The 23,100-nt window shown below is 38.8% G+C and overlaps 1 protein-coding gene across 11 annotated transcripts in view; it reads right to left on the bottom strand.

Annotated features, from left to right (window-relative positions):
- The window catches only part of ABI2 (abl interactor 2), a 66,177-nt gene extending 43,083 nt beyond the window's left edge, over positions 1-23,094 (bottom strand). For all 11 annotated transcript variants that reach the window (XM_041473118.1, XM_041473122.1, XM_041473119.1 and 8 more), the window contains exon 1: positions 22,896-23,094. In XM_041473118.1, coding sequence (XP_041329052.1) covers positions 22,896-23,012 — 117 coding nt within the window. In that variant the 5' untranslated portion in view covers positions 23,013-23,094. The remainder of the gene's footprint in view (positions 1-22,895) is intronic.
- Between the last annotated feature and the right edge of the window lie 6 nt (positions 23,095-23,100).

Genomic DNA, 23,100 nt, shown 5'->3' with positions numbered 1-23,100 from the left:
ATGTACTTCCATCAGCAGCACCTGTCACAGGAGATGTTCCCAACACCAAGTGCACACTCCATCTGCTGTAGTGAATTAGACCATGAGGCACATCCCAAATGAAAATCATCTGATCCACAAACCAAATTATAAGTTTTGCCACTGCATAGCCAGAGAAACGCAAGGAAAGATACGGTCAAGAATAAAGAGGCAAGAACTATCCAGAGTTGTTGAGCTTTCTAGAAAAGGAACAAGTACTGGAACATCACGGCAGTTTTTCCAGCCCTCCACTACCTATAGTTTTTCTTCACCCGAAATGTGCAGCATCCCATGTTTCCCTTAATATTTTTCCATTAACTGTGTTAAGAATGCTGCTGTGTCTCCACCTCAAACTTGTAGCTTTGACTTCTCACACAATGTTAAAATACTTGAGTATCACAGCTGGATCATCTTCACAGACTTAAACAGAAATGTTTAGATCATGTCTGCTGTCCCCATGTTATGGACTTCCCAGGCAACAGCTTAGCATTTATTCTGTTTATCATTTTTCTCCACACAATGCACACATCAGGTGTTCATGTGAGTCACAAGGCAGCATCCTTTTCTCCTGTTCTCAGCAGTAAGAGCACCATTTTGACTCACCACAGAGAGCTCATCTGATGCTCCTGCCAGCCACACATGCACTGGGGACAGTGTCAGCTACTACTGGGAGCTGCTCCCCTGCTGCAGCAGGAAGTGGTTCCCCTGGCACCTGGACACAGCAGCAGCCATGGCTCTGCCCAGCTCTCCCCCAGAGTGTGTTTTCCATTTGTGGGAAGCACCCAGTACTGAAACAGTTATTTTGTCTCCACCAGAAAACAAAACAAGCTATCAGCTACACGGAAACGCTTCATAGGATGAATCCAGTCTGAGAGCTACAGCACAGACTCAGTGATTATACAAACTGGGGCTTTTAGATAGCAGGAGATCAAAGTCACTTAAGTCAGCTACAAATGCACAGACTTCACAGGCAGTCAGAAAAGCCATGTCTTACATACACAAGGCAATAGTGTGTGCTTGCTTTCAGACACTGGAGAATTATTAACAGTTTCCACTTCCACATGCCAGTCCAACAATGGACACTAAATATAACAGCTCAGGAACGATCATAAATGTTCACCTGAAAATATTGCTCATTTTTTATTAGACTGTATAAACTAAATTGCTAGCATTACAAATTATGTGGAATTCAACCTGCAGTAAATGTAAATACAACTACTTTTCACGTCAGGATGCAGAGCCCAGGCATCACTTTTTCTTCCCGCTCTGGAAGTTCCATTTACACTGCACAATTACACTACCAGATTTGAATAAGAAATAGCCTGGACTGCTGACTCTATAAAATATCCTTTTACTTTAGGAATTAAATGTCTCAATGTTTATTCTCCTGCTTAAGAAAACACCAACTTTTATACAATAGAAAACAGATGACAAAGAAGAAACAAATACTGAATGGGGCAGATGAGAAAATAAAATATGCAGCAAGGTACCCAAAACAAGAAAACTGTTTGGCTGTATGACTGGCAAAAGGAATTCTTACATGCATACAGAGCATAAAATGCAGGGTGAGAAAGAAACCAAGAATTTAAGGCATTCTCCCACTCAAAGAGTGATCAGCCAAATCCTAGTGATAAGGTCTGTTATGTCCCTGGTTAAGAAGATCCTGAATAATTTTGTACAGAAAAGCAGCTACTAATGGATAGAAAAATTCTACAAAGAAAAAAAAATTATGGGAGGCAACATGAACCCTACAGTAAGATTTACAAAACATCAATCCAACTAGATAAAACTAGATAAAAGAAAAACTGCTACCAAATGCTCGAAATGCTACCAAATTAGAAGGAAAGATTTCAAAGATAGCAACACATTAAAAAAGAAAAATACATTTCCTATGAACTGAAAAGAGCTCATAAAGACAGGTCTGAAAGCGGTACATGAAAGGAAACATTAAAAGCTACTGGCATTTTAGTTGGCTATTGTAGCTAGGTTTCTTTCCTGCTACAACACAAAAAAAAAAAAAAAAAAAAATTGTTATTTATCCAGTGAGTCATCAACTTGGAAATTCACAGTTCTGCAGTTGGGCTAACAAGACTTATACAAATTCTACTGGATGAGTCAAAAAGTCTGGACCTATGAGTTGAGAAAGAAACTGTGTTTCTTATTACAGAACACTGACACAAGTTGTTGCCTTTCATATCAATATGACTACAACAAAAAATTCTTCCAAGATTAATACTTAATGTTGATAAAGGGACAAAAACAATAGAGCTTTTCATTCCAGAGGCTACTGTCATTCACATCTTTTAGCAAACAGAGTTCTCAATGGAAAAAAACAATCTCAATTCATGCTCAAATCAACACTTCAATGTGCAAGGGCTTTACGCAGTAATATTTAGGCATAAAAGTGGAAGCTGAGGTTGAAGAGTGTGACACCGGAGTAACTACACAAAAAAGTATATCCAGAATGCACTAAACAGTTCCACAATATATAGAGCATCTCTTGCTATTGTTCAAAACAGTAGCGTTTAGTGAAACAAACTCATATATGTGATAAAAAAGTAATGATAAAATTTTAAAAATAAGACAGATTAGTTGCATTTAATCCATGTAACATTTGTTTCTTTTGATTACTGTCAACACAAACCCAAGCTGGCATTTGTTTTATGACCAGCCAGCAAAACCCCTCAGGTTTCTGCTGAGGTTGCATCAGCTTCAAGAAGCCTCAAGAACAAAAGCTGTGTGCTAGAGTTCAACAAGCTTCCATTATTCAGTACAAAATGTGCCCAACTGTGATACTGACAAAGCACACTTCAGTTTTCCTGTGAAAAATAGATTGAGCTCTTATATCATCCTTTTAATTGTTGCTGAATTCCTTGAAGTTACTGAAAGCCTCATACATAATTAAGTATTTTACACACTTTTATTCAACTGCACAGATGGCATTTGCTCAGCCCATCCAAGTGCTTTCTGAGGTCCTTCCGTGAACTACAAAAAATGATTGAGAAGAAAACTGAGCATCATTAATCCAATAATTAAGTCAAATTCATGCCAAAAACTTACATAACTGTCAGTGAAAAATACAGTAGTTTTCTGTTTTAACAAACTGGCTCATTAAATACTTGCTAAAGAATATCCCTCACTCCTCTTTCACTGCCGGAACTGCTCATTGCCAGGACAGAAAACATGTACCCACCAATTCCTATGGAGCTGGTCTCTAACACACAGGAGAAAGAGGCACAAAGAAGCAGAAGCAATCACCGACATGTTAGAACAGAAGCAAACAAACTCTCCTAGAGTTTCAGAAAAAACTTACGGCCATAGAGCTCTAAGGCACTTATTCCTGTGGCACCAGAAAAACCCCAGATTTCCCTTTTGGATGCAGAACAATCCATGTGTTCTATTAGTACACAGGAAAACTCAGTCTACCTGTTCTTTAATATAACCAAAGTTGCACAGTACCTGAAGTTGGGAGTAGAATTGTTTTGCTCCTGTCAATTTTTATAGCATCATCTCTCTCCTATTCATCTCCATGTGCAAAGATCTGTCTCTGTATAATTGCTTATTCGTGATGATATAATGAATATATATATATAATTATTTCTGTTATTATTTTAGAAAGACAACAGGCTGGCTTCATCACTTGATTACCCTACTCAAATATATACACCTTTCTTTGAAAATTAAAAAGAGTTCATAGTCATTGCCCATTTACATGTACTCAGCACCCTAAACATTTTGAATTAATCAAATTAGGCAACATAAGCAAACAGCATTTTGAACACAAATGGGAAACATGTCTCCACACATACCCTGCCACAAACTCACTTGTAAGTTCTCTGAGAGCTTTCTATTATTCTGCATTCAAAAGAAAACATGAGCAGCTAAACACACTGAGGCCATGAACAGGGGAAGCAACAAGGTCATTGAGACTGGTAATTTGGCCTGCAAATTAGAAGCAATGGTAGCTCTAGAGTTTGGAGATGGAATATTTTTACTTCACAATAATTTTAGCATGACCTTATCTGAACATTAATTATAGTTAATCTGCTTGAAAACTCTTTGTCACATTTGTGAAGAAAGGAGCAGAGCATGTGAAGTCTCCGAGTGACACATATCCTTTTTCATTAATGAACTGCTCTCAGAAGTATCAAGACAAGAGTCTAAGAATCAGCACTAAATGGAACTTCATTGTGGGAGGACCATCCAGGCAAAGACAGAGGATAGTCAGGCACCCAAACCATCCCACTTCATCAGTATCTGTCAAGCTGAAAGTTAAGTACCTTTCTCTACAACTGTATCCAAAGGCTCTACTCAACATCTACATGAAGGCAATTAACCTGCTGTTCACACAAAGTGCATTTAAAATTTAAACATCTTTAAATGTGAACATACTGAAGTAAACTCTTCTCTTTATAACTGATAATGGGATTAGGACTATTCTCACTGCACTGTGAATTCTGTGTGTCCTACATTTAGTAAAACATATCTTTTGATCAGAGATCACAGAGTAATCAACAAAGCTGTGTAAGGAACACTGGCATTTAGGACAAACACAATCATTACAGAATATACTGGGTTTAGAATTAAGAATGCATCAAAACTACCAATAGATTTTATAATTCAAACAACATTCAAAGAGCAAGTAATAAATGTGGTATTTTAAAAAGTAATCTCCAAACACAAGGTTAATTGCATTCATCTTATTACACTAGTATTAATATAATATAAAGTTATTCCCATCTTAACAAATGTTTTATAAGTACAAATTATCTTTATCTGTATACTAATAACAAGCATACTAGCTAAAGAATATGGTCTTAGCATTTATACTCCAGTAAAGCCTTTGACATGAAGTTATTCTGTTTTCCAAACTATTAAAAAACTGTAATGGTTCACTAAATGTCACTAGAACTTCTTGATTACAAGTGAGACTGTCTAACTTTTAAGCTATCTTAAATTCGGTATCAATAATCTGCTGCAGTCTCTACAAGGTCATTTGCATTAAATTGCAGCCTTTTGTTTTCACTGCTGTAAATTTATGTGATGTTTTCAGTTTTGTGCTGAGCCTTAAAATGTAGGTTTGATTAACAGCTAGAAAAGCTACCTTTCAAAGAAATATACACAGAACCTAACCTCCTGAAATGAAAAGCTGCTTTTTAAAACACATACTGCATTCAAGACCACCAGTGAGGGTAAAACTAGCTCACTGGTTTGAGATCTATGACATTAATATCAACCTACTCTATCCAAGAGAAAAACACAGCAAATGGGAGCTGTGGACAAGCACAGCGTCCCTGACATCTGATCACCTGCACCACTGTTTCCATACTGCCTGCACCACTGCAACAAGTCTGTCATCTGTTTCCCTTAACCATCACCAGAATCAAACTCTGTATTTATTTCCATACATTCACAAGCACAGCAGACCAGTTTTCACACACAAATGTCCTGCTCTCATCAGACCTTGTAAGTTCCTGTTCCTTGAGAAAGTCCTGTTTATGCAAAAATAATAGGGCATGATGTATTTACATAAACCTACTAGACAAGGTTATAAAAAACTTCTTCAAGGCAGCAGTAACAGTTTAAAACAAGGCATCACAAATTGTATCACAAGAACAGCATGCTAGCATCCAAATGCATTTACATCTAAAATGTAGTTAATACATAGTTACATTACTAGTTACTCATCACTGCTGCACAGCATTAGACTTTGCTCTTGCTCAAGAGGAAGCAGCAGTGAGGGAACCTCCTCCCCTGCTCATTCTGTGAAACCAGGGGAGGCTTCACCCCTCTGGTAGCTCTTCTGCAATAACACAGCTGAGAGAAGTGGGTCATTTTCCAGTTCCTGCAACAACACAATTATTGTTGGAGTTCCAGAGACAAGGCCAATTTTGGCTTTAATAGCAACACAGTATCAACACATTTGTGGTCAAAAGAGGCTAGGCCAATACAAATGCACTGAATTAAGAACCTCAGAAACAGCAAAGATCCACAGGCTTAACTCTATTATCTCACATATCTGCTCTTCTACAATTCTTCATTCACCAAGGATGCTTTAGTGTGCAGAGGTTTCACTGAGTTTACAAGTCAAAATCATTGATAAACTGAAATTTTACAGTCACTTAGTAAAAATAAAGCAAGTGGTAGCATTTGCAATAATTACTTCATAGGCAAAGTGGCTTTCACAAGTAAAAACTACAACCATATAGTAATTACATTTTGCTGTACAAAGAATGGTTTTGCACAAAATTGTTTTCTCCATTATCAATATCAAATTAATAGATTTTATCTGTCTCTTGAAATCTGACAAAATCTACCACTTCTAAGAAAGGATATCTACTTGAACTTTACAAAATATTATCTAGTCACAGGGGTTTATGTAACAACTAAGTTATTTCCCAATTTTGCCCGTTTCTTCCTTCAACTATAAATTCTCAATTCAATTCATTACATAGCAGTCATAGGTCAACTAATGCATAGGCATACATAGGTCAATGGCTTTGATTTAGAATCACAAGCAGAGTGATCTGTGGCAGCAGAAGCAAATTCTGCTTCCAAGTGTCCACTGCCAGATATCACAATCTCATAGCAAGGAAAGCTAAGTAGGACACAGAGCCATATCCTCCACATCACAGCTTACAACCTAATGTACCCTTCTAACCAGTCAGATAGATGCAGGACACCTGTAACTGCCATGGTGTAACAGCAGCACACCCGGGGAAGATACACACCCTGCTCGGCCAACAGCTCCCGAGGGAGGCCGGCAGGTGTGGAGGTAACACCCACATCAGTTACCTCAGCAACACCGAGCTCCGCGGTACTGCCCCACTTCCTCGGGCACTCAAAAAGACTGAGCAGCTCAAGGAATGCAAGCTGCTGGAAAGCCTTTCCACCTGTCCACGGCAAAGGCAGTCCTGTTATCCTCGGAATTCTTCCCACATCACCACCCTAACTAATACAAGTCTTTCAATTGCTATTCACTTTCTCTACTTCCTCACATGAGCAAGCCCCAACATTTTATCACACTAGAAGTTATACTTTAATTTAACTACCTTTGGTAACTATGGCTAAAAAAAGCTTGAAGAGAAGCAAAGAGGCATAGCTATCAGGCAACGTGAATATGCCTTCCAAAGACAGCAGATAGAGGGTTTAAACTAAAGGGGGGTAGGAATTTGCATAGTCACTCTTCATTTTCTAGGAAATAAAGACACTTGGATTACACAGATTCCTTCACAATGATCAGTTAACCTTAAACTTGAAATTATTCTTACTTGGCACTTCTAAAAGCTGCTACCAATTCAGACACAATGAAAGACAGGAAATGTCTTCAGATCCATGCCCACAATCTGACAGAATAGAAAAAAATTAAAATATTTTATTTCATATGAAAAAGTACAGATCAGAATAAGAAACTTTCACACAACAGCTGCAGTATACAATATTCCTCTAGGAGGCAAAAGAACCACTGGCAGCATACCCTAAAACCTAGAGATTTAGGCTAAATTAGCAGAACCTGGGTGAGCTGCAGTTGATCACTCTACAGCACAGAAGAGGTTTCCCTCATTCTTCCATGAAAGGTTGCCCACTCTGTCTCTCTCTTTCCTGCATCAAAACAAACAGGACAGCTGTCCTTGCCTACTGCAGAACCACATAAAGGCCCAAGTCTCTGACCCCTGCAATGCCACACACGTGCCAGAGTGCCATCACCTCAAATGCGCATTTGCACCCCGTTACACGACCAGACACCAACATATTCTTGTCTGACTGACAAATCACAACTGCCCACACAACTCACACTTCTTCCTTGCTGTCACCCTAAACGCTTGCCAGAAACAGAGCAGAAGCAAGCAACAAGAGGCTGATTTGTTCTTGATATCCGTGTTCATCTTCCTGAAAGCTGACCTGTCTACAACCCACCTGCTGAAGGTCGTGGTAACACTCAATGACACCCAGTCATAACTGAACCCATCATAGAGATTAACTAAACAAACCACCATGATAAAGTGAAAGAAAGTTAGTGGAAGCTCACTCTGAAATCTGAAAATCAAAACCAGTGCCTTCTTATTAAGTAGATTTGTTCCCTATGTGTCCTGAGAGAAGCATCTGCTCATTTTTCTGGCAAGGAATCTTTTTACAACCTTTTAATCCTTTTACCATAGCATTGGTAAAAATACAGTATAGGCAGAGTGAGAATGCGATTCTGGCCTCTTATGCAGATACAGTTAGCCAAGCCCAGATCTCTGTTCTGCACTTACTAGAGAACATTTTAGAAATATAGAAGTCACCTCCTCAACTGAGGAGGCCCAGTCTGATTCCCATGGATAAACTGCTAGAAATGAAGATCTTCCAGAGCACTACTTCTTCATGCTTGTAAGAGAGTTGTCAACAAATAAAAAAATCTTAAGGTTACAGGAGGTTTTTCATTTCAACTAGACTCAAACTTTGCTATGCTGTTACAATTTAAGAATTTCAGAAAATAAGCAGAAAGAAACCCTTTTCTCCAAGCACTGTAAGTAGCAATTATTCTTTTTCCCAGTTTAACAAGCAGTTTTGGTCCATTTAGTTCAAAATTATAAGTAAACCTTCTGTCAATTGCTATGTAGTTCAAGAACAGCAAGCCAAGTTGCTATATTCAACCTGCAGTATGTAACTTAATAACACAGAATCAAATGTTCTGTAATTATTTCCAGCAAGATCTCTATTTTACACATGCATTTTCTAAGCATGACCTACATTCACATCAAGAGCAATACTTCTTACCCAAAGAGAGACTGTTTCATTGAAGTGGTAACTTAGTTTCTAAAAACAATATACGGCCATTTTACATGCATAAAAGGATGTGCATTTGATTTTTCATATGAACTATACTGCAACTGTAAAACAGTATCCTCCATCCAATTTAAATACTATTTCTTTCTGCAAATTACCAAGTTTTTTTAAGAATTAACAAGTATCACACTGAATTATCAAAAGCAATATGCTTGATAACCAAATCCAACCTTGGCAAAGTTTTTCTCCACATAGAATAGTTCTAAGATTCCCCAGACTTGAAACAAAGCAATGCAGGTCACTGAGCCATTTCAGAATTTCTCTCTACCAATATGGAGAGTTTTCTGTCTGGTAAAGAAAAGCCAGGACTTGAAACACAAACTACCAGGAATAAGAGTCTTCTTGCTTAACTATAAAGGCCCATCATTCAGAATATCAATCGGGATGGTCTTGAAGAGACCATATTTTTTTTAAAATTCCTTCAGAACAATATGGGAATTTCATACAGTAAATGTTTAAATCTGCTGTCTTAAAACAAAGCACTAACATTACCTAATAGCCCATGGACCCCCTGGCAGAAGCTCTGTAAATTCTATAAGGTTATTTTTTACGCCTCCAAACAAAGAGAGTAGATTATGCACCAAATACATTCTTTGAATCAAAAGCATTTAATAAACTTAAATGAATACAACAAACCCCATGAGAATGACTGCAGTAGCAAACAAGACCTTCTATTTCTAAAATGTTTGAGTTCCTCTGTTCTAACATTTCGATGTCAGCTGAAGACAACACTTACCTATAACTCATGTAAAAAACAAACAAAATTACACATGAGGACATTTTGAAAAACAGAACTTCAGCAATATCCCAGTCGACATCCAGGAGAAAATCTTCATGCAGGATGTTGCAGAGGCAGCAGCTAAGGATGTAGCTCTATCAGAACACCTTCAAAAATCCATCAAGTTATTTGGGATCCAACAGAAGACAGCTCTGTAAATCTGGAAGCAATTCTAAAATGAAAAGTAAGCACCACATGCAATGGTACAAGAAGTTCTACAGTCTGTCCTGAAAAAGGTGGTTACCATAAAAGCTTCAGAAAAGGACAGAGGAATGAATCAGACAAACACTCTCAAAGTAGTAGAATATCTGCAATGCTCCAAAATTCACAGCTGCCCACCTCTGCACACATATTAATGATGTTCCATACCTCAGCTCCCACTAAAGCACTTCAACAACAACAAAAACAAAAACAAAAAAAAAAACAAAACCCACACATCTGCAGGCGCTCTCTTATTCTACCAGAACAGGTGAAATAATAATTTTTCTTTTCTCTGTTTAACTAATGTGAGCCAGATTTGCACCAGGCCCTTTAAGGTTTGTTCATATACTGATTTCAGCACTTACTGGTGCTGTTCTACCCAAGACCTTTATAAACATCCCTTAGACAATCCTGTATCAGACAGGATGCATTACTTTAAGAGCAATTAAACACCTTTTTTCCCCCCGTATTTATAGAATTTATACTATTTTCAATATTTATAGATTGGTAAGCATTCATGTTGGACAGAGAAGACACCACCAGTCACAGACATCTCAGCAGAACATAAAAATGCACTGCTATTTTTCCCCTACAACAGTCACATCCAAAGTAGCCCAGTAAAACTTAAGACCAGGATTTTCATGAAGTAAATTAATACATTATTTTCTTTAGCTAACAAAATAACTAATAATGGGTTTTTTTCAAATGCAACAGTTTAAAAAGTCAATCTTTTCAAACAGTTTTCAAAGAAAAGTCATATACAGACTACGGTTGTCTCAAATACGGGAAACACTTCCTTCCTGCTATACAATCTAAATTCAGTGACAAATATTTCAGGAACGAGTAACTTTAATCCCACATAGTTAAGAATTATCATGCTGTTCCCACATAGGTCAAATTCCATCATCTCTAACTAGAGCAGTAGCAGACGGCTTTCCACACGCTGGGAACACTCCCAATGGCCAGAGCTCTCAGCCCCAGAACATGTCCTGAGGGCTGCAGGTGCTGCATGCAGCGCTGCAGGCAGCCCACCCCACCTGCACGGCCAGCACACACCCACAGCACTGCACTGCAATGGAGCAGCTGTCACAGCACGCAGGTAACACAGCATCACCTGGGCAGCGCTGCACCAAACTGCAGAAATTAAAACTTCCACCATGGAAGCAGAAAGTGACACTGCAGACTTGTGAAAGAACATAAGACTCCTCTCACAGTAGTTTTATGCTCCAGTACAGAATATGAAGAATCCCCATGACTGTGTTTACTTTCACCATAATTATGACACAGACTGAGTCTCATTCTTCACTTATTCACCAAATTTTAATGTTATTCTTCTGACAAGTCTGAGCAATTTGTTGTCACAAAAATAGAAACGTCAAAGAAGTGAAATGACGAAAATAAGAACATTTCAACTGCTGAATGCTTTTTCTATGTCATAAAAGATCCTCTTGCCTTGCATTTTTCTTTTTAATGTGAACTCATTTTCAAGTTGTCTTAACAGACTGTTACAACTATATATTCAGCAAGTTCTACTACCATCTGAAAGAAGGGTTTTCTCTACATCTTCATGAATTAAAAGTGCTGCATGAATGACCTGTTCATTTGACAAGAGATGCCTAAATAATATGACCTCTCTATCCATCCAGCTACAGCAATAAATAAAATTATCCTGAAGAGTTTCACAACATGAATCCTAAGTTTTAAGACAAAGAGGCACAGAGAAAGCATGAATTTTCAAGCTGCTTTTTAGAGAAGCAATTCTCTCCTCCTTCAAGAAGGATCTACCAACTGCATAACCTCTAATCCTCCACCTTCCTAGACACAAACAGTTGGATTTCTTTGTATCACTCATCATCTTCCAGTCATTTTACTGAATAGCTTGTCCCTAAAACTAAAGAAAAACCACTCATGTTCTCCCTACAATTAGTCAAAGAAAACCATGCAAACAATTCTTGCAGGACTGTGTTCAGAGTCTTAAGGGCATCTGGAATCCAGACCAAAATAAACTCCTTCCGCTGTTTGCACACAAAAGCTGTACTTACCTTGATTTGTGAAGTACAAGATCTAGATATGACATCACGTAAGACCTGTGCTACTTAAAACCAACAGAATCAGGTAAAAGAAGCTGCCTGCTCAAGCTGGGATTTGGTCTGTGCAGAGGCACTTACCTGTTTAGCACACACAAAAAAATACAGTTTGAGAAATGAATACAGTAGCTTCAAAAAAAACAAACAAAAGCTCATTAATCCTTGTATTTCAATCTCCACAGAAAGTGAAATCCTTAACATTTCCATCTCCAACATAAAATAAATTTTAAAAAACATTTTAAATTTTGGCCTTTCAGAGAGGTCCTGGGAGTTTCACTGAGTACAGCAATTACCACGCGATAATGCCAAAACTCCTGAAAATTAAAGTCAAATTAGTTCACCACAGGAAGTCTATCATTTAACTCCCTTAAAAAACCAAGAAAAGCATTTTGGGCTTCCTTATAAGAAGGGGAATTGAACTAATATTCATATAGTAACTGCAGGAGACCCCCAAACCAAACTTCAGATCTAAAACCGGCACTTTATCTCTAAAACAGCTTTCTTCTCAAATGATAAAACACATCACACTGCTTATGGAAAAAGCCAGCTCCACAGAAACTCCTGTTGCTGCCCATATCATTGCACAGCCTCAAGAGCAGCACAGAAAACGGAAGAAATTGTCACTTGGTTAAGGGGTTTTTAGTATAATTTATTTAAAACAGAAAAGTAATTTCCTTGAGTATGTTTTTAATTTTAAAGATAGGGTGTCACACAGAAAGTTTAACTTGAGATTATGGAATAATCTGAATATTACAAAGACTATGGAATAATATGAATATTACAAAGTTGAGCATGCTGCTTAGAAAGGAAGCTAAATGTAATAGAATTCAACACTCTGAGACTTTACCAGTGGCAAATAACTCTCATTTTTCTCTGTGTCCTTAACAAAATCTACAACTAAAAAAAAAAAAAACAAAACAAACAAAACAAAACAAAAAAAAAAAAAAAAAAAAAAAAAAAAAAAAAAAAAAAAAAAAAAAAAAAAAAAAAAAAAAAAAAAAACAAACACCACGAAAATTTCAGGGAAAGTAAAACACATAGAAAATATTAACCTCTGCTCATCATAAGAAAACAAGGGAAAATCCCCTTCTCTTTGGAGAACTTTTAAGCACAGCCTTTACAGCACAAGTGGATTATTGGCACTGTATTCCCCACTTGTTCTTTAATGAAAAAATTATTTTATATGCCTATAAATGGTTAAATAAGTTATAACTCTACATTAATTATCCAACTGGTGATCGAATGAGACAAATCATAAGAGCCTGTCTTGTGTAAGGAGTACAACTTATAAGCCATACTTTAATGAAGGGTCTTAAAATGGTACAAACATCTGTAAGAAGCGCATCACATTAACAAGCTCTGTTTCCAAGGACCTGCATTTGGTGGACAGATGAGTACAAAAATGAGAACAACAAAAATCCCTCTTACTCCAGTCATCAAAACTGCATGTATTTGTAGCACATACTGAATTACTGACTCCAATAAATGTAAAGACTGCATACATATTTAGAAAATACAAGATGTACATTTTAAGCAGATAATAAAATGGGAGTGACTTACAATAGTTCTATTAACTCATTCCATCAAGTGGTTATAGAAGTGTCCTCAGTTTGGAGATTATTTAAATTAATTATTATCACCACCAGACAAATGTAATGGCAATTCAGAGTCTACTGATAACTTTCTACCTTTTATTATCCAAACGGATTAATTTATACAGATGCACATATAATCAAAGAATTACCTCTTTCTTTCAGGAATGGACTGCTCTTATGACAGTGCATTCACAATGTGATAGAAGTGCTTCAAAGCCAACATCCTCACTAATTTAGGATGATTACACACTACTTTTTGATCCAGAGAATCTGCATGCTCAATCATCCTGCCCCTTCTGAGACAGTCACTTCATGGGCATCAGATCTCTAAGGATACAAACACCAATAGGCCTAATTCTGAGGCTAATTTCTGAGATCACTAACAGAGGAATAAAGTGAGAAAACTGAGTATACCAGAAAACACTGCAGACTGATTTACCATAAATAACAAATAAATGTACTGTCAGTTTCATTCTTCTCTACAACTCCTTTCACTCAGTTCACCAGCTGTTCGTCATGGTGGAAAAAGCCCATTAATTTTACTACCACCACTTCAGCACACACATATATACTCCATCACATAAAAACCTTTAGCTCTCTTTCCCACAAATGAAATTTATCTAGATCTTATTAAATTGACATGAGTAACTCAACACATTAATTCCCTCTCCTTGGAAGGCAAATCCAACACCAATTTGTGCAAAAAGCATTTCAAAGGATCCAGGATATATTGTATTCAGGATGAAAAAATTACAGTATTAAATAGAAGCAATATCCCAAATAATCCAGTGAAATGAATTACAGTGGACAGTGCAAAATACTTCATATAAGAGATATAAAACTCCATCATGGAATAAATGCAAGGCAAAAGAATATGAAAGGAAAAGATAGAATTGCTTATATTCTCATTATTTATTTAAAATGTCTAGCCTTTCTAGAATACCATTAAATCCTAAACCTTAGCTCATACCAGTAATTCCATAGATTAAGTAGCTTTACCTCTCAAACTAAATTTAGTATCCCTGTACTTTACCCAAGAAAAATGGGAAACCAGTGTACATAGTTCATACTTTTCAAAATATTATCTGAATAATCCTATAATTCACTACTCTTCTGTCAAAAATAATCACCCCTTTTTTGAGCACCTGCACATATTGGCATTTTTCAGTGTCTCTGAAGCCTGTCATCTACCTCAGCCTCTTCTTTTGCTGTTAGCAGTGTGGGGGATAAGAGGTTGACTTTTGTTTTTACTATTTCTCGTCTCCTTTTGGCTAAATATTTTTGGGTTGTCCCTCCACAGACCCTCCATACGGATAAATGAATGTTAGCTGATTCAAAAGCCATTTAATTTGGGATAGTTAGCATTTTTACATTTCCCACAAGCTGCAGCAGACCTGTGGCTTTTACCCAATTAAAAGTAGGTAGACAACAAACTTCCACAACCTGCAGCAAACACTCTGCCTTATACAGAAAGCTATGAACAAGCTCCACTTCTCAAGCCAACTTACTAAGTTGCCATCTAGTTAAAAAAATTAGAGTGAATTACAAATGCTGCAATGGCCAGCATTGCTCAAACTTACAGTATAGAAGGACACACTTAAAGATAATTGAGAATCTGCACTCTGTGTTGAGTGAATACACACTATTTAATGATTATTATTAGAGTGAATCAAGACAAATCAGTGTGCTTTGAATTCATATGACACTACTCAGTAATAAATGGCTTTGTACATTTTGTTTGTTAGACACACTAAAAGTTTTTGTCTGAACGGAGATCAGACTCAGAAATACTATTTCAGCTAAGTTTTTGTATTCCTGTCTGGCAAAAGCAGCAGTGTCAAGAAGAGACGTTGTATGAGACAGACTCTGCAGAAAGACAAGCACTGATTGCGCTTTCGAAAGCCCCACAATACCCATAGGTTATGTGTACCACCCCTCTCACGTTCAACAAGTGTCAGCCCCACTGCTCACAGTTTGCACGGGGGGCCACAGGAACAACACCTCACATTTGTACTACAGACCTTGAGGCCCAAAAAGCAGCACTGCTGCAGCACAGAAGTTCAAAATAACCACGCTTGATAGCTGGTATCTTGATGAACCTCTCACCTTAAATTGTCCATCTAAGAGCTCACTGCCTCAGTCATTTCCTCCTCCTCCTTCACTTCACACTCCCACCATCCCTGAGCAAAGCAATGGCACTGCTCTTGTCAGCAGGAAATTCACAACTAAGTTACAGAATACCCTAATAAAAAAAAAATTGCATTTACTTAGAAGAGTTTTTAAGAAAAAAAATAGTAAATGTATGAGTTGGCACAAAGCTAGCTTTGGCTGTGTGTTATAACCAACACAAAAACCCCAGACCAAGTAGTATTTGTTACTCACCCTACATTTCACTGAGCATAAAACAACTTCATCGTGTTAACACTACACCAACAATATTAAGGCAAGTGCTTATTATTATTCAAAGTGAAATACCATTAAGAATAGACATTACAATGACATCTACTGGGAAATAAGCTACAGGAAAATGGAATAGCACATATAGAGTCTACACTTCAGAAATTCATAAATTTAAATTTGACAGAGGAACTTAGTCCTTGCAGCTGAGAAACAGAAAATTAAGATTTCTCACTGAAATACATACAACTCACTTGCAAAAAAATATTAGCTCACTCACTTGAAAAAAGAATTGCCAACCTAACTAGTGAGAGCCCTGAGAAGACGAAATGCTCCTAAATTCATTGTGCTGTGATGAGGTTTCATCTACTGACATGGAATTTTGCTTCATAAAGCAGCCCAATGACTGAAATTCCTGGTAGAGATATCCAACAAAATTTTAAAAACTTAGATTACTAAGCAAGAGGTCAATTTCAGGTGTGCAATTAAGTGTGAAAACAGCATTTGAAACAAAATTTTTAAAAATAAAAAGGGCCATCAGCCTCTAGACACAGATACTACTGAATAAATCTGCTGCAAACATGGTATTTAAATCAATGTTTTTTATCAAGAAAATATTCTGCTGAACACTACAGAGTAAGATTTTACTTGCTTAAAGCACTGACTGGAGACACACTTGCCTTACATAGGCACCACTTTCTGCCTCAGCACTAAGCCACAAAGATTAATAACTGTAAACTCAAGTAAAACACAAGCAATGGGCAATAAATTTCAGAGAGCTGATTAACTGTAGGATGCAGAAGCTTTCTACTCTGAATTAAAATTCTTGATCAATATAATTCAATAACCACAGTCTGAAAATAAACTATAGAAAGGAACAACTAGAATGCCACTAGTAACCAACATTTAGTGTTACAACATTTATATTAACAACTTGCATATTTACAAATTTTATTTTCATACCTACACATACGGTATTACCACCAGCAACTCCAATTACCTCTAATAAAATGGCTCTTGCTGTTTTCATATCCACTCAACAGAGGATCAATCCAGGACTTCCTGAACTCCAGGATGAACTTGTGGCACTAACAAATGCATTAAATTAGCTTTCCTGGCAAAACACAACACAGGTGATGAAAAAGGAAAGTAGATTGGTTGAGTGATAAATTCTTCAACAACCTTGCCAGCTTCACTGACTCAAAGGAAACATGTTCTAGATTATCCTCACTGAAGTTCCCAAACATAATGAGCCACTTTAGTGGCAGCCAGGTGGCCGCAGGAGCAGCCTCTGTGAGAGGAGATCAGGAGCTGCCCCCACATCCGACAGAGCCAGGTCTAAGCCAGCTCCAAAAGAGCCCCACCACTGGCAAAAGCCAACCAGCCATGCTGGTGGCACCTCTGTATCTGCCAAAGGGTAAAGACCACTGTGAAGCAGCTGTGAGAGGAGTGAGAAAAATGTGAAAGACACAACCCTGCAGACAGCAAGGTCAGAGGAGGAAGAAGGGGAGGAGGTGTTCCCAGGCACTGACATGGAGATTGCCCAGCAGCCCATGGAGAATCCCATGGCAGGGCAGGTGGATATGCTCTGAAAGAAACTGCAGCCTGTGCAGAGCGCACAGAACAAGCTTCTGACAGGAGCTGCAGCCTATGGAGTGAAGTCCATGCAGGAGCAGGCTTTGGGCAGAACAGTGGCCTGTGAGGCACCCACAGGAGCAGTCTGTTCCTGCAGGACTGGATGCTTTCAGGAAGAACCCATGCTGGAGCAATTCTTGAAGAACTGCAGTCCACGGGAAGGACCTGGTATTTGTGCTCCTAAGTGTTTTGGAGCACTTCGTGAAGGACTGTACCCCACTGGAGGGAGGCCACGTTGGAGCAAGAGGAAAACTGTGAGGAGGAAAGAGCAGCAAAGTGATATGAATGTACTAGAGCATCTCCCATTCCCTTTTCCCCTGCACCACTGGAGAAAGAGGAAGTACAAGAGTTAGAAATGAAGGAGTGAAGTTGAACCTGGGAAGGGAGGGCTGGGGGAAGGTGGGTTTAGTTTTGATTCTGTTCCTCACTGTCCTACTCTATTTTTAATTGGCAGTAAATTAAATTAATACTCCCCAAGATGAGAGTGGTTTGCCCAAGACAGTAATTTGCCAGTGACCTCCTTGTCCTTAACTCAACACATGAGCTGGTTTTTTTTCCTTACTTTCTCCTGTTGCTCAGCTGAGGACTGAGAGTAAGAGAACAGCTTGGTGGGCACCTGGCTGACTTTCAAGCTTAATCCACCACTGCATATTCAAATTTAAAATCACACGGTTTTCATGAAGTCCTACCATCGGCTGATGGACAAAATATATCCACGTAATATTCACTGAACTTAGGAGTGAAACAGTATAGGACATAGCCCATGTATTCATTACTGCTGTTTCATAGGTTTTTCAGAGTTTCAACTTGTTATCATCTTCCTGAACTTCTGAACTAATATTCACTGGAGCTAATCAATATGCACTTTCCTGCCTGCAGAACAAGTGTTCCATCAGTGCTAAGATTAATCACCCCTTCACTGAAGTCGGATTATAGAATAAACAAGCTTAGGGAACAGAAAAAGCAAAAACAACTTTCCTCTGATATTCACACTTCTGAAAACTAAATAGATTTTACAAATCTAACTCAGTCACCTCTGTTAAGGTAATACACATCTTCAGTAAATTGAAGAGAGATCATTCTTGAACTTGTTTATAAACCACAATGCCTGCAATTCCCTGTGTAATTACACAAGTTATATACTGGTACCAGTCATCACAAATAACTCCATGGAAATTTGCCATTACTACAGCTGTAACCATTAAGCTGCTGTTTGTAAAGATCACCATTCCTGTGATTTAAAACTAATATTCTAATAGATGCCTTATTCTCTTGTTCAGCCTACTGAAGATGCTTCCAAATCTACAGCCACTTGCGTTTGCTTATGAGATTTAAGTAAAAGTAACAGATGTGTGGAAAGCAACTATGTAACTCATTGGTCTATGGACTATAGTAAAATTACCAAGAAACAAGTAGTTTTCACCTTTATGTCTAGTCAAATAAAGCTATCTGCAGGAATGAAAGCAGGTTATTTCTAGCAATCAGCAGGATGGATTGATTACTGAGAACAAGAATCAAAATCTTCCTTCAACGTTACCCCTCACAAACACCAGAAGAGTGTTTCTGTATATAAAATGCAAACAGTGACAGCAACATGAAGACTATGAAGAGAGGAAAATCAGAAGCTCCCTCTTCCTTTTCAATCTCTAGAGCTGACATAATAATATTGAATAACTGAAAAATGTAGAGCCTTTAAGAAAAATCCAGCCAACACAGCTGGATCAGAGAAATCAGAGGTTCCTTCTGAAGGCTGGGCAGAGGACAGAGGCTTGGCTTTTCACTCAGTTCTGCGTGCTGTGGTGGAGAGACCTCCCCTCACCTCAAATCTCTGCACAGCAGACACAGGTTGAAATATCTCCACCTGGTAATTTTTTCTGACTCTTAACAAAGACTTACAAACATTCAGTTACTCTAGAAAGCTCCATGCTGCACAAAACAAAAAGTTGATTTTTAAAAAGAGCATTGATAATGAGAAACAAAAGATTATTTCAGAACAGACTTACACAGGACAAGCTCAAAGAAACTTAACAGGGCAAGCCAGTGCTGGAATTTATGTCAGTATTTCAATAACAAGATGTGCAAGTCACATAACTGTATGGTCTTGTTACTTATACTACCACAAGTAGAAATTTTATTTATGATACTCCTGAAGAAAATTAAGCAGGAATATGAAAACTTTGTAAAGACAGCACACTGCCCAACATAACTATTACCTGTTTTTATGAAAGATCAGATAAATGAATGAAGACTGCAAACAACAAGTACATTAAAAAATCAAATTTTATAGAATTACTCTGTTGCATGTTTAGACTGAGACTGAACTTGTAACAGAGGACACAACACCAGTACACAAAGCATTGAACAGACCATAAAAAATTTAACCTGTGACTGACATTGTGTCAGATACCATACAAACACCCTCCTAAACAAAAAAGCTTTTCTTCCCCTTCTCTTTAAGAAGCAGCATGACAAAAAACTGGTATGATTTCTTCAAGTTATTAGAAGAATAAGACGTTTTTGACATGAACACACTTTTTCTCCCAAACAGCAGTCTTTTCTTTCACTGCTGCAGGTCCATTTACTATATATTTGCTGTATTTCCTATAATTTTCCACAATGTTTAAAGCTGATGTTCTCTAATACACTACCATATCACAGACTCAAGGGAAAGAGAACATTTTATGTAACATTCCCTGTTGCTAAAGTCATTGAGCTACATATCAATCATAATTTGGATAAACACTGACTAAATTTTTAAGAAGAGATTTTTCATTTCATAAGCAGAAGTCAAATGAGTTGCAATTGCCACAGCTCTACTACTATGAACCAGCAATTTCCTCATGTATGAGCTTACATTTTAATTATTTTGAAGCTGCAATTATGTTGCTGGGTGGGGGGGAAGAGCCCCATTGGCTTTAGTGCTGAACTTCAAATTCTGTTACACTGGCCTGTGCCTCATTGGCTTTTGCAACAGTTTTTGTACTGACAATAAAACTTCAAAGCAGCAACTGGCACAGAAAGGCAGTGGCTTGGCTACTGAAACAGATAATACAGACCAGTGAAGGGCCTTCAATGTCCCCATCACCACAGCACCTACCATCCTGCAGATAAACTTCAGGTCTCAGTCACATTCTGAGCCTCCCCTAGATCTCAAGATTATCCACAACAAATCTTCTGTCAGCAGTGAAATACGACAGGATTACAGTAGAATTAGTTCATCTTCATTACACGACTTTCTGGATGATTTCACTTCCACGCATTTCAGAGCATTTACAAACCCATCTTCCCCCAGAAATTCAAGGCTACTATTTTGAACATAATTTGGACTTCTTTCAGACATAACAACTTTGGAATAATAAATATTATTAGAAGCAAAACCACAAATATCCAATTAACCAATAGTTACTCCCCTTAATCTATTCCCCTCCTGCAGAGAAGAAAAAATCAGCTTTTTAGAGAGATCTGGTGCAGCAGTTTACGCAGCTCTGGCACTGTGAAGGTGGGGCGAGCTCGCTGACAGATTTGTTACTAGGACACTCGCACCACTAAATCCAGAATCCCCGCACACTGAACCTCTTCTCCACAACAGACCTGTCATGCCTCAGACCACTCCAAAAGCCAGAGACTTTTGCCTGACTGATGCCTCCATTCCCCACTTCCTTAAAAATTTAAGCATGTTGATGCTGTGATCCATACTGCACCTCACAGTCAATGCTCACAACACAACTTCATTCTTTAATTCTCACCTCCCCCTTAAAGCTCTGTGTTGCCATGATGCCTGGATAAATTGCAAACAGTCAGGACATTGCTGTGTGGTGGTCAGAATCCATCAGGCTGACCAAGAGTGCCTCATTCTTTTCTTTCATTCACCATCTGCCTGTATCCATCTCCTGTGATCCTACACTGTCCTTATGGACTGTGTGTTGTCTGGGGCAATAATCATCTTTTTTTCGTTCTCTATTCACACAAAACAGCATGGAGTCCTCTTCTGCAGTTTTCAATAAGACATTAAAAGTGGATCTGTTCCATAGACATTTGCAAACTTTGATTTATACAAAGAATAAAAAAAAAGTCAAAGGAAAAAAAACCCAGCTACATGCAGTTCTTTCTATCTGGTTCTGCCTTCCAGTACTCCTCTCCCATATTCCAGAAAAATCACTTCTCAACAAAGCAGAAATTTAAACACACGTATGTCAGGTCATAACTGTAAGTAAAGATTTCAACACGTCTTTTTAAAACCCCAAGTCATGCTAATTCAACATCAGAAGTGTTATTACATAATAAAATACATCTGTATAATTTTACTGTAATTGACCTGTTTTGTAAATGACCCAAAATATGCAAAGTGTTCTCTCTAAAGGACAGATGGTCATTCAGGAATTCAAAAGAAGCAGTGAGAGGTTTTTTACAGGGACATTCTAAGTATTCTCTGCCTCTGGTTAAACAGTCTCTCCCATTTTCACTGACAGAACAGTCTCAGCACAGATCTCATCGCTAGCTGCCCTCTAGAAGCACACAGGCACTCTGCCCTTCGGGGACTGAATTCAAAAACAATTCTGGGACACTTCGGAATTCTCTCAATACTGACACCACAAATCCACATCATTCTCCCTACCTTTGTCTCCTGCACACTCAGACATGTCTTAAGGTGTCTTCTTGTGTTTGGGGGCAAAGTTTTCATTTGGCCCTATTATCACTACCAAACTAAATCCGGTAATATTTTGCCTTTCTTTCCACTAGAAACAGAAATTAAAAACGCAGTCCTAACACCAGCCTGGCTTTAGAGCAATCACCGCCAGAACCACACTATGCGGTAGCACTTGCACTTCATCTCTTTCTCCCTAATTCTGTACCAGCTCTACCACATCACGCTTCCATCCTGCACCCACCACTTGGTAGCTGCCCTTCCGATGGAATCCCACAGTCCTGCTCGAGAAGGGAAATACAAGCGGACAGACATAACTCTACTAAAGCCTATGACATTCTGCTCTAAATTAACAGGCACCGACACTGTATTCGCAGGAGTCAGCCGTGCCCTCGGTTTATCACATCACCTCGGCGCAGGCAGCAAAGCAGATCGGAATTTGAGGGAACGAAAAGGGGGGACAGAGGTACGATCTGGAATAAACATTCACTCACAAAGTGGAAGAAATTCAATTTAGGAATCAATTACATATTTAAGCGCCTCGTCACGCCGGGGTAGCTCACACTGGAGGTGAAGCAGCTCTTCCCCCCCAGCCCAGGCAGCAGCAGCCGGCGCTGCCCGCCCGCCGCCGCGGGCCCGGCGAGCGGGGCAGCCCCGCGGGCACGGCCGTGAGGGCGCGCCCGCCCGGCCCGGCCCCGGCCCGCGCGCACCTGGATGTAGTTGGTCTCGCAGTACTCGGCCACCCGCTCCAGGTTCGTGTAGCTGTCGAACAGGGCCCGGCGCCCCCCCGGGATCTCCTCCTCCAGCAGCATCTGCAGCTCCGCCATCTTCACATCCTCTCACGGACAGACCGACTCACGGACCGACCGTACGTCCCTCACCCCCGCCCGCTCCGCGCGCTCCCCCCGCCCCCCC

This window comes from Pyrgilauda ruficollis, unplaced genomic scaffold (genome assembly GCF_017590135.1).
Source record: "Pyrgilauda ruficollis isolate IOZ18807 unplaced genomic scaffold, ASM1759013v1 scaffold3, whole genome shotgun sequence".
Classification (NCBI taxonomy): domain Eukaryota; kingdom Metazoa; phylum Chordata; class Aves; order Passeriformes; family Passeridae; genus Pyrgilauda; species Pyrgilauda ruficollis.
The sequence above is the reverse complement of the archived record's forward strand: the minus strand, read 5'-3'. Positions and strand labels throughout refer to the sequence as shown.